The 16,313-nt window shown below is 44.3% G+C and overlaps 2 protein-coding genes across 4 annotated transcripts in view; one reads left to right on the forward strand and one right to left on the reverse strand.

Annotated features, from left to right (window-relative positions):
- SPAG16 (sperm associated antigen 16) overlaps positions 1-14,606 on the reverse strand; it is a 381,268-nt gene extending 366,662 nt beyond the window's left edge. Inside the window, exon 1 of one of the 3 annotated variants that reach the window (XM_069021765.1) lies at positions 14,280-14,606. In XM_069021765.1, the coding sequence (XP_068877866.1) occupies positions 14,280-14,342 (63 nt within the window). In that variant the 5' untranslated portion in view covers positions 14,343-14,606. Of the gene's footprint in view, positions 1-6,007; positions 6,089-14,279 lie in introns of those variants that run through there. The other 2 variants (XM_069021771.1, XM_069021770.1) reach the window with 2 other exon arrangements.
- A 375-nt stretch (positions 14,607-14,981) lies between these two features.
- IKZF2 (IKAROS family zinc finger 2) overlaps positions 14,982-16,313 on the forward strand; it is a 147,563-nt gene continuing 146,231 nt past the window's right edge. The window contains exon 1 of the mRNA XM_069021777.1: positions 14,982-15,071. The gene's annotated coding sequence lies outside the window, so the exon portion shown is untranslated. The remainder of the gene's footprint in view (positions 15,072-16,313) is intronic.

Here is a 16,313-nt window from a genome sequence, read left to right on the forward strand (position 1 = left end):
ACCAAGCATGGAATTTTAAGTTTCTCTGGCATTTTGGGGGTTTTTATTGCAGTGTCATTTTTTTCACATAGAGAATATGAAAATATAAGTATTTCAAATTGTCTACCTCTAATCTGTCTTAGCTCTGCTGAGAGTGGCAATGTGTACCGGTTTCTCTAGATTAATGTGTAATGAGGACTGCCCTGTCTTTATGTCCATCTCTTTGCTTTGCTATTATTGACAGAAATATAGAACTTTGGGCAACAAGTCTATAAAAATGAGCCATTTTGAATAATTTCTTAGAAAAACCTAAACTCTTCTGTATCCAATACTGATTGCCCTTTGTGGTGTGAATGAAGCATTTCATGGCTTCCATTTTCACATGCCTCTGATGAAAGCAATAGTACAATATTGGCACCCTATACCTAAATGTCAAAGCTTTGCTTTGTGAGGTTTTTAATATTTTGTTTAAATATTGAAGTGCCACAAAATTGAAATCTGGAAATGCTATGTTTAAGTTCTTTCCTTTTACCTTCATACTGCTTATAGCACAGCCATAACTTTTGCTGTCAAGCCATTTGCGCATTTTTGTATAGAATAGAGTGAGCAAATATTGGTAATTCAGCTTCTCAAACTAGACCTAAATCTTGGGCACCCTGTGTTGCATTTGAAGGTGCCCAAAGAGGTTTGAAATGGACTAGCTCACACACTGGAAGCTTACCTTAATATAAATTCTTCTTATATTTATACTTCAGGTGTGTTCCCAGTAACTTAGAGCCAAATCTAAAGAGGCCTGCAGGAACACAGGAACCTGAACCCAAGAGGCTTTCACTGACTCTGAATCCTTAAAATCGGCTCTGCCAACTTATCCCCTTTCTGAAAATGGCAATTGCAGTGCCCGTGTCCAGGAGAGACTTTCTGCTTCTGGGCCCCCACTGGTCTCCAGTCCACCTCCTGAAACCAGGGCTGAGGGACCCAAGCCCCCAAGCAGGATGTCCTTTCAGATAAACTCTTTCCAGTGCTGTTTAGAGCAGAGGAAGCAGCTCCTTGCTCCGTGTTGATTTCTGTCTTCCCCTCCCGAGGCTGTGAGCTGTCCAAAACAGGCATTTACAAGGCAGTGCTGATTCCTCTCCACTCAGGCACAGAGAGAAATGTAGCCCTACTTTTAATAGCAGCTTACTCCACTGGAAGTTAAGATGATATAGCTATTTAAGGAATACAAAATTTATCCATTTAAATTAACCTGACTTTAAAACAAATACATCCCTGTAAAGGCATTTCTGACCCTTTAAAATATACAGCTGAGTTCAGAAGAGAAAATTCAGAATTTCCTCACCTAAATTCACCTTTAAACTTCTGAACACTTATTCAAACATTACTGGGACATAATGTATCTTCACAGGCCAGCATGACCCTCCGTTTGACCATCTTTTCTTTCACACAAGAACCTCATCTCACCTTGCTGGGCTTTGTAGGGTTGATCACTCTTGGTATGGTTCTGTTCAGAAGTGACTGTTCAGTGCCAGCTAGGTAAGGTGTGGTTCCCTATCTACTGCCCTTCCCCAGTTCAAATCCAACATCAAAGCATAGCTCCTTATAGTCCATTTCTTTTGGCAGTGAGAAATCTAAAATAAAGCATGGAGAGAAAAGCAAAATATGTGGGAGTAACCTATCCATATCCCTTTTGACAATTCCATCAGAGATGTGCAATTTTCACTTCACATTCTTTATCAAGTGTTTTAAAGCACAGCTAACATTAAACCTTTACAAGCTAGGGACTACAAATCAGTTATGTCTGAACATACCACAGGTGGCTATAGTTGCAATTCCCACTCTTGCAGAAGGCAAGATCTCTTGCTTGAGAAAAAAAATAAATCAACCAAACAACCAAAAACCAATGAAAAACAAGCCCCAAAAAACCAAAACCAAGCCAACCTTATGGACAAAAGCATCTTTACACATGAAGTTGGGGTTCTGAGTGAGCCAGAATTTTTGAAGGAGTACCTATTTATCCAGACCCCAATTCCGTCTCCCTCTCTCCATCCCTCTGTTCAGGAGGGAGCATGCCTGTATGGCACAAAAAATGCAAAGCACATGTGTGTCTTCAGCTGCCCTGGGAGACTTCACATGATGTCAGACCCCTGGTGAGCCATCAGCTGGAGCACTTCTGAGCCTGGACAGCCTTTCTTTTGCACTTCAGTTGGCAAGGCAGAGCATCTTGCCAAGTCTTCACCCTCCTTACCTCCTTAGCCCATGCTGGGTGATTTCACAGTGAGCCACCAATTACTCAGACTGGCATGCGGTCAGGTCATGTGTCAGATACATTTATCTCATTTAGAAGCAGAAGATTCTCCGATGAATAATTCAGAAAGAAATAATCACCTTCATGGTCCATTTTCCCAACCCCAGGCTCTGTCTCTAACAAGCACCTGCTGAACCTAGCGAGACATGTCAACTACAGAAGGAGCAATTTAAAAATCATTGTGTACACATGCAGACATCACCCCATGATTTTACTTACTGCTAAAGGCAAACAGCAATCTGTTGGCCCAACCCTCAGTGAAATCACGTAAGGTTTTCCTATCAACTTAAAATGGAGCTGGACTGAATCTAATAATCTGCACTCATAAAGTCCATCGTTCACAGGGAAAATGATCTGCCTTTTGGAAGCTACTTGTTATTTTCTACTCACCAGCCTCAAGGCACACTGGTTTCTACAAAGCATATAAAAATAGCAATACACTATGATATTGCCCAGCAAATCTAAGGCTAAAGGAAGTAAAGTTATGTCAGCAATGTTTCCTTGATCCCTCCTTTTTTAAATGAGATTTGCCATACTTCATAAATCCATGGCTAAGTCTGTTATCTCCTCATTGGTGCATGAATCTCAATTATAAAACTATTAAGATGGTGCAGAGAACCCATTTCTTCATCTGTGTAATATCCCATGGGTTACCTTACTTCGTGCAAACAAATCAGCAGAAATTTTGCTAATTAGATTACACAGGATAAAGATAATTTGTGCTAAATAGCAACTCTGATGAACCCATTCCCCCAGTGTGTTTTCTCACGCTGAGAATGGCTGGTGAGATCAGTGTGATTGTGACGTCCAGCCCAAATCCCAATATCTGAAGGAAGATGTACAGGAGCAAACACCAGTCCATTTTTTTTTTTTTCTAACTACATCAGCTAGTCCAATTCAAAAATATTATCATTCCTCCCAAACTGTGTGTGAAGAACAGCAATTTTAAACACAGGAGGAATGCAGGAATAACCTCTAAACTTCGCACACTAAATTATGTTGCAGACAAAATAGACCTAGAGATTTTGCCTTTACAGCAAGAGGCACAACAGAGGATTGGTTTTCTGTTTGACTCTAAGCTGCCTAACTGGACATTTTCAGACTTGACATCTCACTTGCTTCAATTTCCAGAATCCACCACGAGACTCCCTGAAGGAAACTGGGCTCAGAGCAGGATGGCACCTGAACTGAACAAAATCTGCCGGCATCTCCAGCTGCAACCCTGTCCGTACTGTCATTCACCTGTGAGATGAAGGTGAGTGCCCTCCAGCCAACTGGAGCTATTCCCAGTAAGCCCAAGTGAAGAGTTCAGTCTGTATATGAAAAGTCTTATGACCATTAAACACTTTGCCTGTTCCATCATTACACAGAACACAATGCTTAATGAGCTTTTCATTATCACTCCCATTACTGTAAATTAATATTAACAAGTAGCAATGATTCTCAGTGTTGATGAAATTGGTCCCCTTATCTGGGTATGATAACAATACCCATACACACAGACCAAAAGCCTCACTGTGAAAATCCAGAATGAACTGGAACTGGGAGCTGGAAACCAGTTCTGGGTCCAGGGTCATAGATGGACTTTGTAAAGTCAGCCAAAGCCTCAGTGTCTGAGTGTTTATTCTTGCACATATATGTAAATGTAGATCTCAGTTCTGCAGTTTTAGTCCACCTTGGAGTTACCAAGCATGATGGCATTTCATTGCCAATATAATTTTATAGAGGCACTGGTTGTTAGGATACAGCTTTGTTCACCACAGTTAACCATACTGTCTCAATTCATCATGCACCCACCAGACCATAAATCTGCTAATTAAAGAGAGACACATCTCCAGCTACAGTATTTGGACAGCACTTTCCTCCCAGGCATGGATTCAGTGATGTTTCTCTCACTGCACTGTGTCAGCTTGATGCTGTCACTGGTCACAGCTAATTAGGACTGAGTGAGCTGTGCTATTGTAGCTCTAAAATGCTGATGTTATAAGCAGCTCATACCCAGCACAGGAGGCTGAGAGGAGCCTCCTGAAGGCACAGCAGTCTCCATAGCAGCCTCACTGCTTCCCTGACCACAGTCACTGCTTTATACATCCCCCTTAGAGTTGTCCAGTACAAAAGACGAAGCCCAACTTGGACCAGGCTCAGATGGTTTCAATTCCAAGACTCATACCCATCTTCTGCAAAGTGCAGTGGATCAGATATGAAAACTTGGTAGGACAGGAGGTCTCTATCTGAACCTTACAGAAGGGGCCATTTGACTTGGTCACCATTAAGCCATGTACCATTATCAGTGCTGAAGGCCTGTATGAGGACTTCAGCTCTGCCCATAAAAGTTCCCTGCTTTTCTGTAATTATATCAGTGATAATAAGAGCCCTTAATGGGGATATTTATAATCTTTGTCCCATCCATCCTCTTTACTCCTTACCCATTACCACATAAAGATCCTTACTTCTGCACAGGGAATTTATATTCCAACCATGTCAGTTCCTCTAATAGTGCATTGTCTGATCCTTTATTAGAGGGAAAATTCAAGATCTGTTAAATTCAAGGAAAAGATCCTATGGGTGTCAATGGTCTTTGTATTAGAACCCCATGAAAACTTTTTCCTCCTGACAAAGCCGAGTAAATTTCCACAGACCAAGAATTATTGAGGGAACCTGTTAATACTGAAAAATCAGACATTTACAATTCCTTCCCCTTCCATCCTCTCAGGTGTTGGCACATCAACTTTTCCCCTGTGGCAGTGATAAACCCTGGCAGTAAGAACATGTGCATGTTGTCTACAGCCGAAGGACTTCTACAAAAGTCAGGTCATTTCAAAACTTCTCCAGGCATCCCAGAATGTCCTCTTATTGAGCAGCAAAAATTATTCTTTTTTAATATTTGAAAACTTTTAAACTAAAAAGCACTTTTAAATTATCAGATATTTGGGCCTTGAGTGAGGCCATCTTGCAAGCTCACAACTTCCATTCATTGTGATGTTTCCCCAAGGATGTGTTGTGCTACCCAGTTTCTCTCCCAACCAGCAACTTCACAAATTGACAAACTATAAGAAGGGCTTCTTCTACAGAACAAAGAATCGATAGCTGTCTACTTGGATAGCCTCAAAAAGTGCTTAACTTTTAATTGAATGCTGGAAAAGAAAATGCAAAGCACAAGAGCTCAAAACAGCATGAAGCCTGCATAATTATCTTTCTCCTTGCAGTTCCTCATGTGGGCTGGAGACTAATTAAACACATGTGCAGGCTACAAAATGATTTGCACAGATACATCTTTTGTCAGTTTGCAGGGGGACGTAAGCAGAAGGAGAGTACCAGCAAGGAGCAGGAGCCACAGCCAGCTGTCTGATACTGTCATTTTCACCCATACCTTTGCTTTAATTTCAACCATCTAGAGAAAAGACAAATTAGATTTTGCATCTGCTTTGCAAAGAGACAAATAAAGTTTAAGACAACGGTGAACTCGGGCTTCTAGAGTGGTATAAACACATACAGAAGTTTTAAAGCATTTTGATGCTGACTTCATGCACTGTAAGGATGTATTTTCATTATAAAGCTACCTTCCCTAACATGACCCATTGTATAACACAGAAATAAATTAAAATTAGCATTTTTCTTCCTTCTGGTGCAGAAACACAAAACCAAGTAAAGCTTTTAATCTTAAAATTCCTTCTTTACCTTTTATCATGTTAACAAACATGATAAAACATCCATTAAAAAACATACCTTTTTTTTTAATGTAATACTTTTCAATGTAATACTTTTGTAAAGTATTTCTCCAACATACAAGCACTATCTCCCTCTTCTCCCTCCTTTCTAGAAGAAAAAATATTTCAGCCTGTTCACCAGGGCCTTAAATCATGTCTTTTTTCACATCCAAAATAAAAGCACCTGCCCAGGCTGGCTCTCAGCTGGTAGGATTGAATTAGAGCCCAGCAACCATTGCCCTAATAGGAGGCAATATTATTAACTTTAATTCATTCACATCAGCATTGATCAGAAGCAGTTTCTGAGTACCAGGAAGATGCTGGGATGTCAGTACATGGCACTCAAGGCCAGTGTAATTACCACAGAAATGAAGGATGCTGTGATCAGTCCAAACAGTTGCGTGTAATTATAATGGAAAGTTCTGATCTTCTGTGAATTTCACCCCGTGTGCACTCTGTGAAGGCTCTCACATCCAAAGGCTTGTGGTTTCTGTCAGTCTGCAGTCCCCAAAAAATTGTCAGCTACTCCATAAACTGTAGCTGGCAAGTACATTTTTAAGGTGATGATGAAAATCTTCAAATGATATTTCCCACCAGTGAAGCACCGCAGGGCAAGATAAAGAAGACAGCACTGCTTGTAAATGGTGCTGCTCCAGGGCGTGCATACTAAAATGAAACTTTCAGATATGGCAGCAGAATGTGGCTCTGGCAGTGTAGTTCAATGCCACTCTAGGATCCCAAGAGCTCTGGTGGAGCGAGACTGGAAGACTTTGGATGTGTCAGTCTCTCTAAAAGCCATTAAACTTTTAGACACCCACAAGTCTAAAATCCCCCCAGCAGAGGGATGCCTTCCTCAAAATGTTTGCTATGAGAGGAGCTGTGGTGGAAGTTAGGATGGGTAAAGTCTTCCAAGATAAATGATCCTTTCTCATCTTTACCATCATTTGCACTCCATTTTAAAACCTCCAACGTAACTAAATGCACCACTGAATCCTGTCTCCTGTTCTCCTTCATTTTGCCACTCCTCTTCTTCTGCCGCACATTCCCTTTCTCTCTCCGTGCCTGGGGAAGCACAGAAGGGGTTGTGGGAACAACAGCATAGGTGTATGACTGGTTTCTTTCGCTCTCACTCAAATGCTCTCTGGATGAAGCTCCTTTCATCAGCATCACTGCCCCACACCCCAGCAGGAACTTTCTGTTACCAAACTCCTTCTCTCCCCTTTCCAAGCCACTGAAAGCAGGAGGGGGCAGCGGTGACAAGAAGGCTGGCTGCTCACACGTGTCCTCACCGTGGCAAACACCGCGCTCAGATTCAGCTCAGCGAATGCCAGCTAAATACATGAGAGCTGCCTGAGGCCACTTCAGGCCATAAACTATTCCAGAGCTGTCCGGGAGTAGTTCTAATTTGAGGTGTCCCCAAGCACAGTTTTCCCTGAGCGGTCCCCCGCGTGCCCAGCCTTTATATCGGCTCCCATGGGATGCACAGCTCCTGCGAGCGCATCCGGGGCCGCCGCCAGTCCCCATAGCGCGGCCAATGCTGCCACCCTAATGCAAAGCAAAGAATAATCTGCAGAGAGAAGAGCCTCTGTCCCTGTCCCTGCACTGAGTGCCCACAGGGAACCAAGCTGAGGGCATGGCTGGAGGGTATTTTGTCCGCTCGTTTGCAGAGATTTAAGAATAGGCATCAGCAGCCCCCTGCAAGGCACGGGAGTTCCTCGGAAAGGCATCCCAGGCTGGGGAAAGGGATGCACAGTGCTAGAGGTAGAGTCCTGGCTGATGGGGAGCACGGAGAAGAGAGGCCACTCACCCTTCTCAGCCCTTGAGTGGCCAAACGAAGAATTATTAATTTCTTATATGCTCTTTCTCACAGTAAAAAGGTGTGAAAAATCGTTGAAGAGAAAACTTCAAAGCACATCTGGCAGAGCATTAAACTGATGGGGAAAGACCAGTGTCATTTTTATCCATCCTAAATCATTAGGTAACATGATTTTTTTGTTTAAAAAAAAAAAAAAAGCCTAAAAATATGCAGAATAGCTGAAATAAATGCTGCTGCCTATTAGTTGAGTATTTCGTCTCCCTGAGTGTCTCGGTAATTGGTGCCCGGAGCAGCGGGGAGGCACAAGGCAATGCTGACATCTACTGTCGGCAGCCCCGAACCGCCCGCACCTCCCGCCCGCAGCCGCACCAGCTCCCGGGAATCCCGGCTCTAGCTGGGGCCGAGCACACGCATCAATAAACCAAGGAAATATAACCCCGGCCATGATGTTACAACCCCAGAGAACGAATGATCTGAAGCGCAAATATTTATAGAAGGGTGTCTTGCACTGCTCTCAATTTTGTTACTGGGCTAAGGCACCTTCAAAGTACATCTTCTCAGAGCAGGTAAACATTTGCTTTCTTTAGGACATCCACAGGACTTTGGAGCATTAATTCTCTCCCCCTTCTGGATATATTTTCTCCATTAAGCTTTACACTGTTCCTTTCATCCAATTAGTACTAAAATCTTCCCTTTTTTTCATCATGGCGCAGATAGAAAACATGTTTTATTCCCTGCAGAAAGAAAGAATAAACTGCCAAAAAAAGCCCTGAAGATTACAAATGAAGCTTATAAAGGTGTTTGTACTTCTGCTACAGTGCTTGAACGCTGTGTCTGTAGTAACAAGTGACATCCAGGAATCCCTTGGATTGTACCTTACAGGAACCACCAATGGGGGGAGGAATAAACCTTGGAGCTGCAAACCGACTGCAATACTGAGAGGCACTGGGAATTAATAGAAGCAGAGAAATTGTGTATGGCTGTGCATCTGTTAGGGAGAATAAGCAGCACCCACCCCTTCCATGCACAGCAAAGCAGGCAAAGTGGCTTTCAGCTATGTGTCAAAAGGTTGTAAAAGTTTATTGCAAGATGAGCTATTCCTGCTTATATCTTAGTGGAGCAGTCTAATTAGAAGCAATTAATTTACTTATAAAGTGGTATTACAACCATTCCTGCTGGCATCTTCTCGACTCACTGTGCACAACAAGCAGCTATTGTTGCAGAGTAGGACGGACATTGGAAAAGATCCCGCTATTTGTGACATAGCTCATCAAAAGTCACTTGAAAATGAAAGAGGCTTTGGGCTTGTCTTTCCTCCCCCATCCTTATCCATATTCTGTGCTGGTATGCATGAGGCCCAGCTGGGGTGCATTGGCACAAAACTCTGTAAGATCAACACCCCACGAGCATTTTAACTAAAATACAAGGTGTATTTGAACAGGGGTGGTGGCTTTCCTGCCTCTCTGGGGAGGAGGGCAGTAGCTGGGCTGGTCAGAATTTGTCTGATGGAAGGGTTCATCAAGAGAAACTCCTCAGATGGCTGGTAACAGCAGTGGGGCTCTCTGGTATGCTGGAAAGCTTGAGCTAACCCCCTTCTGTTGCTCAATTTGGGCTCAAATCTCTTTCCTGCTTCCTCTTGTGTTGGTTAATTTAGAGGAGTAGCATTTTCTCCTTGCTTTAACAATGTTGTATTCCCTTGAATAAGAAAGGGGGGAACCTTGGAAAAAAGCTCCTCCTTTTCAAGATGGAAAAGTGGAATCTAGCTACACTCTTTCCTCATGTTTATGTTCTAACACCATCTGCCTCTTGCAATGTGTTTGCTGTATACATGTGCTGCAAAGACTTGTTTGTTTGTTGGATGAGCGGGGTCACGGTGCTGTCAGTATCCCAGCTGTATCTTCCTGGTTGGTTCTGATTGTCTCCTTGCAGGAGCTCACAGGTTCCCTCTGCACTGGAGTAAAATGGCTTTTGTGTTGATGCTTGTTTTTATTAAGAAAACGTTTGTAGAGCCTCAGTAGGGAGGAGAACTTTGGATTGTGGGTACTGAGCACAAATTGCTCCCATGTAGGTGGGAGGGAGGAGGAGGAAGGACTGCATGAGCCAGCAAGGTGGGGGACAGGAGCCTGTGGGATCCTGGTGGCCACGGACCACCCTCTGCCACCCCTCAGCAATGGGGACCTGAGCTGACCCCTTATCATGTTGGCAGAAGCACTTTGGGGATACAGGGTCTGAACGGTTCCCAGGAAGCTCCAGCCCTTTCCCTGCAGCACAGGAGGTCTCACCTGCAACCCCTAGTTGAGGGAGGCTATGGCCTATGTGGAAAAGCTGTTTTGAGGGAGATGCCGTGCTTTATAACACAGTAACAAAATAAAACATCTCTGTGTCTAAAGGGAAAGAAGAAAGCACTGTTCTTGTGCCCTGGCTCAGAGCATTCAGCCCTACCTGCATGCCAGGGCACTAAAACCAGCAGAGCAGAGACCAGGGCTGGCTGCTCTGGGGCAGGGACCCCCTTGGGGTTTGGGGGGTGCTCACATCTGGCACCTTCCAGCTTAAGGAGAGTTGGAGGGAGCTATTTTGAAGCAACAATCTAATCCCACTCTCTTTTTTTGCAGTGTATGAGGTAATGAACATCTTTAGTGCTTAAAGGTGCTGTGAGAAGCTGCAGGGCATGTGTGAATGCCAACATTTTATGGAAGGGGGGGTTTTACTGCCAGCAGACTTTAAAAAAAATCCCTGCAGTTTATATTAATAAGACTGGATGTTATTGCATGTCAGGAGTTATTGTGATTTATAAAGTACTTCTTACGTGGTGTGTAATGAAAACCCTTGGCTTTCAGTGCCAGTCACTAACGGGACATGATAGTAGCTTTATCTGCAATAGCCAACTTGACCTGGAACCTTCTATCACTTTTAATGATGCTTTAGTGCTGCCTTTGCTTTCACCTGAGTTTAGGGTAGTGTCAACTTCCATAAAGTGAAAAAATAGCAGAATCCTTTTAGAAAAAAAAAAAAAAAAAACTGTTAAGAGGGAGAACTGCATAGGTTGGTATTAATATCCCAAACAGCCCTGCTCCCTCAGTGCAGGCCCTCATTGTGCAGTGCTGCAGAGTTGGTCCTTTAATAACATGCTCTGTCTGCTCTTCCCAAGCCTCTCATTCAGGGCTATTACTCTTCTCTTAAGAATTTCACACGTCTTAGAGATGACAAAAACATAACAGGGGGAAAAGGGGTGGAGATGAGTTTAAGTAGATGGGTGGGTTCACAGCTAGGAAATTGTTCCTGACTGTGCTTCTCAAAAAAAACCCCAAACAATGGTATTAAAACTCCCACAAACCTGTATTTTACACCAAAAGTGTATTGCTGTGGGTGGAGAAGAGACTCTTTCAGAAGGAGATTCCTAAGGACCATGCTGTATTATTCTTTGCCCCAAAAGCATGTGTGTATATATATAAATTTTAAGAAGCAACAGGCACAGGGCTCCTTTGCTACTTCTCTGTTGAGCTGTCCTTTAAAAGATTAGGTAAGGTGTGGGTACAGGTTGATAGCTGGGCATCACCATCCTGTCATAACACAACCCAGTACAGAACTTCTGACCTGTGCATCATCTTCACAACATGAGTTGTTTATTTTAGCATCCCCAGCACTGTAGCAAGTGGGAATTCCTGGAAAGGCAAAGAGCTTGGCAAACTCCCTGGGTGGGGAAAGGTGTCAGAAATGGCTCCAGCCTGAACAAAGCCCAGGACCCACTAACACTGCTCTGGCTCCATAGGGCAGCAGGGGGAGGTTTAATTAATTATGTAATTAATCCAAAGCATCTAATGTAGCCTGCTGGGCTAAATGCACCAAAGTTGCTGGGAATCTCCCTGCAGAGCTGTGTTTTTTCGCTGTGCATGTGGATGTAGGGCTGCAGGCACAGCAGAATCCCTGCCCTTGCCTCTCCCAAGTCCACTGGGGCAGCCTGTGAGCTGGCTGCTGGAAACAAGTGCAATAGTAGAAAAGAGCTTCCCACCTAGGGGGCTGAAAAAATTCTCATAAATACCCAGAAATGTGGTCATTTTTGGCAGTGAAGATGGGTGATGTCACTTGATCTGGTTTGGACCTTTTGTCACCGAGCAAGGCTGGTCCCATCCTGCCTCACTGAGCATGGAAAAAGCTCCTATCAGGCCCTTGCTGGATTTTCACACCTACAAAACCCCATGAGCTATTTTGCTGGCAGCTGGGACATGTGGGAGGGCTGGAAAAACCTGTCTGAAAGGAATTGCTACTGGATAAATTGTAATTGTACTTGGCAATCCAGTCTTTTAGGCTGTGCTTTCTTTATAACTTTGTGCTTTCTTTATAACAAAACACAAGATTAGGTCCAAGGCAGAAATGTGATGTAAAAGGAAAATAAAGATAAAATACACTTAACTTTGGGTGATGAATGCCATCCTCCTTTGAGATGCAAAGCCATAGCAGGAAAATGGCAAGGAATAGTCTTCTATAGAATCAATGTAGCAGCCACCAGAGCCAAGTACAAAGGATGGTACAATTGCCTTAGAAAATGGCAAATATTTTACAGAGAGCCTCCCTCTGAAATGCAGGTGGAGAATGACCACAGATGCTTCCAGGAGACTTAATTGTCCTTGCCAGCAAGGCTCATTATCCATACATAAACATATGTGCTGCCTCTCAACAGCAAAGTGCAGTTTTTTCAAGAGAGTATTTTAAATCTGAACTGCTTGAATGTCAAATTGGTTCAGTCTGGCTTCATTTTAATTACAGCAGCCCTTGGCTCATGCTGGGGGATGAGGGAAGATGTGTTACTTCTGTAGGCAAAGGAAGATATGTTTGCAAAATTACTGCCTATAAAACTTTGTTCTGTCTTTCAGCGTCACCACAAGAGTGAGATTGGAGGTCAGCAGTGACCCTTAGTGCCTGTTCCGGTGGGGTTTTGCTCTGGGCCTCAGCCAGGGCTACCTTCTTAAGAGAATGCTGCCTCTTGTTGATGGAAACTACAGAAAGTGAGAGCTGGACCTCGGGTCTGTTGCCCTACAGCACCTGCAGTCCCTTGTACCAGAGCAGGCACATGGAAAACACAGCCAGGTTGGACCAATAATGGCGTTTAATCCTGGTTCTGCGTTTGTGTGAGGCACTAGAGATCAGAGCCCTAGGGAAGCAGGCAATTTCCTGCAGGTATTTAACAAGGTGTGGCAGGAAAATGAGGAGAGGGCAGTACCTCTGGAGGCAGAATTAGCAATGAAGGGGTTTTCTCCCCTCAGGCCCCATTTATAACCACCTCACTGGTGATGAAGGTGAGGCGCAGGTACTTCAAAGCATGTGTAATGTTGGGAGTGGGCTCAGAAAGAGCTGCCTTTGAAGTGTGTTGAGAATAGTGGGTTGGGTATGGGACAAGAGGGGTGTCCTGACAAGTGGAACAATTTGGATGGAAGGAGAGAGAGGATTTTTTTTTTTTCCCTAAGCTATTGTATCAGTGCTACCCTGTTCCCATCTCCTCAGCTTGGCCAGACTTCTCAAATAATAGTTAACTGTGGTAGCAATCAAACTGCTGGATATTCTTGTGGGTGAAGTAGAACTGAAAGGTGCCAGGACACAGGTGCTGTCAGATGGTGCTGGATGAGAAGGAGGATCACAGTAGGATAGTGTTCACTCTCCTGGGAATGAATCACGAGCAGGAGTGAACCAAACCCATTTCAGCAAGCTGGGCTTGGCTGGGGAACAATACCCCCAGCTTTCAGAGCTCAGCAATCCTGCTCTTCACAGAAAATGAAATAAAATCACTGTGGTCACTTTACATGTACCCCAGCCCTTGGTGAAGGACCCTGGGGGTCCCAACGCTGCAGCTCAGCAGCATGAAGGGACATTGCTGCCACACAACCTCTGCTGTCTCCCCAAAGCCTGAGCACAGTCTGTGAGTTTTATTTATTTTTATTTCCTAGGCCTGAAACAGATGCTCGGGACAGCACAGATGCCTGTCAGTGTGAGATGCATCCTTGCATGGGCTTCTCCCATGAGTAGGATTGCAGACTTTACAAACATTAGTGTTGGGGTGTGTTCCTTCTTCAAACAGCCAACTCATTACATTTAAATGTGAGTTTTGGGGGATGCTGAAAGCCTTTTAGAAGTAACTTTGTGCAGTAAACTTAGTAGCAAAACCTTTGAGAGTGCAGGAATGGAGACTCAATGCCTGCAGCAATTCTCTTTAAGCTCATACCATTTGTGAATAAAGGTTAATAATGTTTGAAACTCTTAAAACTCAGTTCAGTCTACCATCCTTAGGCAAAACAAACCAAATCACTACCAAAAAACCAACCCCCCCTTAAGTATTAATTCAGGAAAACAAGTAGCAGGTTTTGTCCCTTCCACTATCAAGAGCAGCAAACCAAAGTGTACAATCCAGCCCGGGCATTAAAACTGTAACCAACAAAGCCAAATTATAACTGTCCAAGCAGTAACAGATTAAAAACATAAAGACCTGACAGTCCATCCTCCTCCCCAGCTCTGTTCTTGCCGGTGTCACAGTATTTAGGGCTCTCATTCTTGCTGTTTCCAGCTAAAGGTGTGCAGCTTCCACTTCTTTCTACCTCCCTAATACCATGAGCTTTTACTCACAAGACAAGAGTTTTCCAACTCCAATGGCACATTTAGAAAACAAGGTGTTTTTCCCAGATGGAGGCTGAAACCCCAAACACAAGCAGTGATAATACCTTGAATCCACTGCAGAAGAAGTGATCACAAAAACACCCAACGTGTTTCTAGTTCACTCCTCGTTAGTACGTCCTGAAAAACATCACAAACCCACAAAAAGAGTCCTCTATATGAGGCAAGGAATATCTGAGCCCTGCTGGCTAATTCCTGCTCTTATGAAGGAGTGATGACTGCAGCCTCACAGCACAGCTGTAGCTGAAAAGAATTTGGAGGGGGACAAGAGGAGCACCTGAGGTTGAGGAGTACTGTCAATGTCTTGCCCTTGTTCAGATTCCAAAACTCCCAGGATACAGGCTTTTGCCCTGTATTCAAGATTTATAAGCCAAACCTTGCAGAAACTAAGTCAATGATTTAAAAAAATATCACCCCAAACTGGGAGTTTTCATTGATCTGTTTGTTTTCCCTCTGGGTCTTTGAGCCTGCTGACTGTTGCTGAACCAGGGTTTTCCACAACCATGAGAGGTACACATTTGCCTCTAAAAAAACCCTCTGAAATCACTTGGGATGCTGACAAAATGCCTGGTGTTGGAGAGGCTTTGGGATCTGGCTGCAACTGAAGGTGGGTGCATTAACAGCTTTCAATTACCATCAGCTGCAGCCTGACGTGTGGGGTTTGTTAAGAGAGCAGTGGCTTTGGTTTAAGAGTCCCCTGTACCCCACTTTGGTGTGTCCTGAGTGAAGGAGGGAGAAGTTTGAGTTTGTGGCTGTAAAGGTGTTTGATGGGTTCTGTTGTGTTTATCCTTTGGGCAACTGGGAGGTCTGTTCTCCTGTGTTGGTGTTGCAAGCCTGGCACTGAGTGTAACTTGGGGCTGCTGCCCACAGCACGTGGGGTCTGTCTCTTACAACGTGACCCAAGTCCTAACTTCATCTTCTAGGAGTGAATAGTGTGTAAATAAGGACAACAATACTCCTTGTTTGTGTTTGTTTGGCTTTTCCTCTTGCCTTGCTTGTTTCTAAAGAGATGACACCGTAGATATGATTCCACAAACTTGTCTCCTGTGCTCAGCTTTCTGCAGCAGAGCACTTGCAGAGCCCAATCTCAGAGCAGTCCCAGTCCTGGTAGGAAAGCCTCACTTGTGTTAAAGATCATTGAAGATGGTAACTCTTCCCCAGCCTTGAGCTGGGGTGATTGACCTGAGGAGTTCACTCGGAGCCTCTGAAATGACTCGAGTCTGCCACTGTGTGTAGATCAAAGGGAGCAGCTCTCTGTGGGGTGGTAGGGCCTATCAGGATGTCAACAGATAAACTGGACTGCTGGCCAAACTGTCAGACCTTGTGCCAGAACTCAGGTGGGTGACAACCAGGCACTGCTATTATTATGGAAAACATCAATCTGAGATTATATCCCCCTGGCCCTGTTCCCCCAGGTGCTGTACACACCAGAAGTGTGGTACTTGGAGGCTCTTTCTGCTTAAGCAAGGCTACATGGGAAGGAAGGCAATTGCTCCAGGTTATGTGACAGCCCAGGGCGGAGCTAGGGCTGGACATGGCCTATGCCAGCTCTCCTAGCAGAGCTTGAGTGTAGCTCCTGCAACAGGAACAGCTGTAAAAATAACCTATAGTTTCTCTTTTCACCTCTTCTTGGTCACTTTTCCATTTCCCAGGGGACTTTGGTTGCCCAGAGAAGCTGTGGCTGCCCCATCCCTGGAAGTGTCCAAGGCCAGGCTGGATGGGGCTTGGAGCAACCTGGGATAGTGGAGGTGCCCCTGCCCATGGCAGGGGTGGAATGAGATGGGCTTTAAGGTCCCTTCCCACCCAAACCATTCTGGTATTCTCTGGTGTTAGTGCAGGTGGGGCAAGC

The sequence above is a fragment of the Aphelocoma coerulescens genome, chromosome 7 (assembly GCF_041296385.1).
Source record: "Aphelocoma coerulescens isolate FSJ_1873_10779 chromosome 7, UR_Acoe_1.0, whole genome shotgun sequence".
Classification (NCBI taxonomy): Eukaryota; Metazoa; Chordata; class Aves; order Passeriformes; family Corvidae; genus Aphelocoma; species Aphelocoma coerulescens.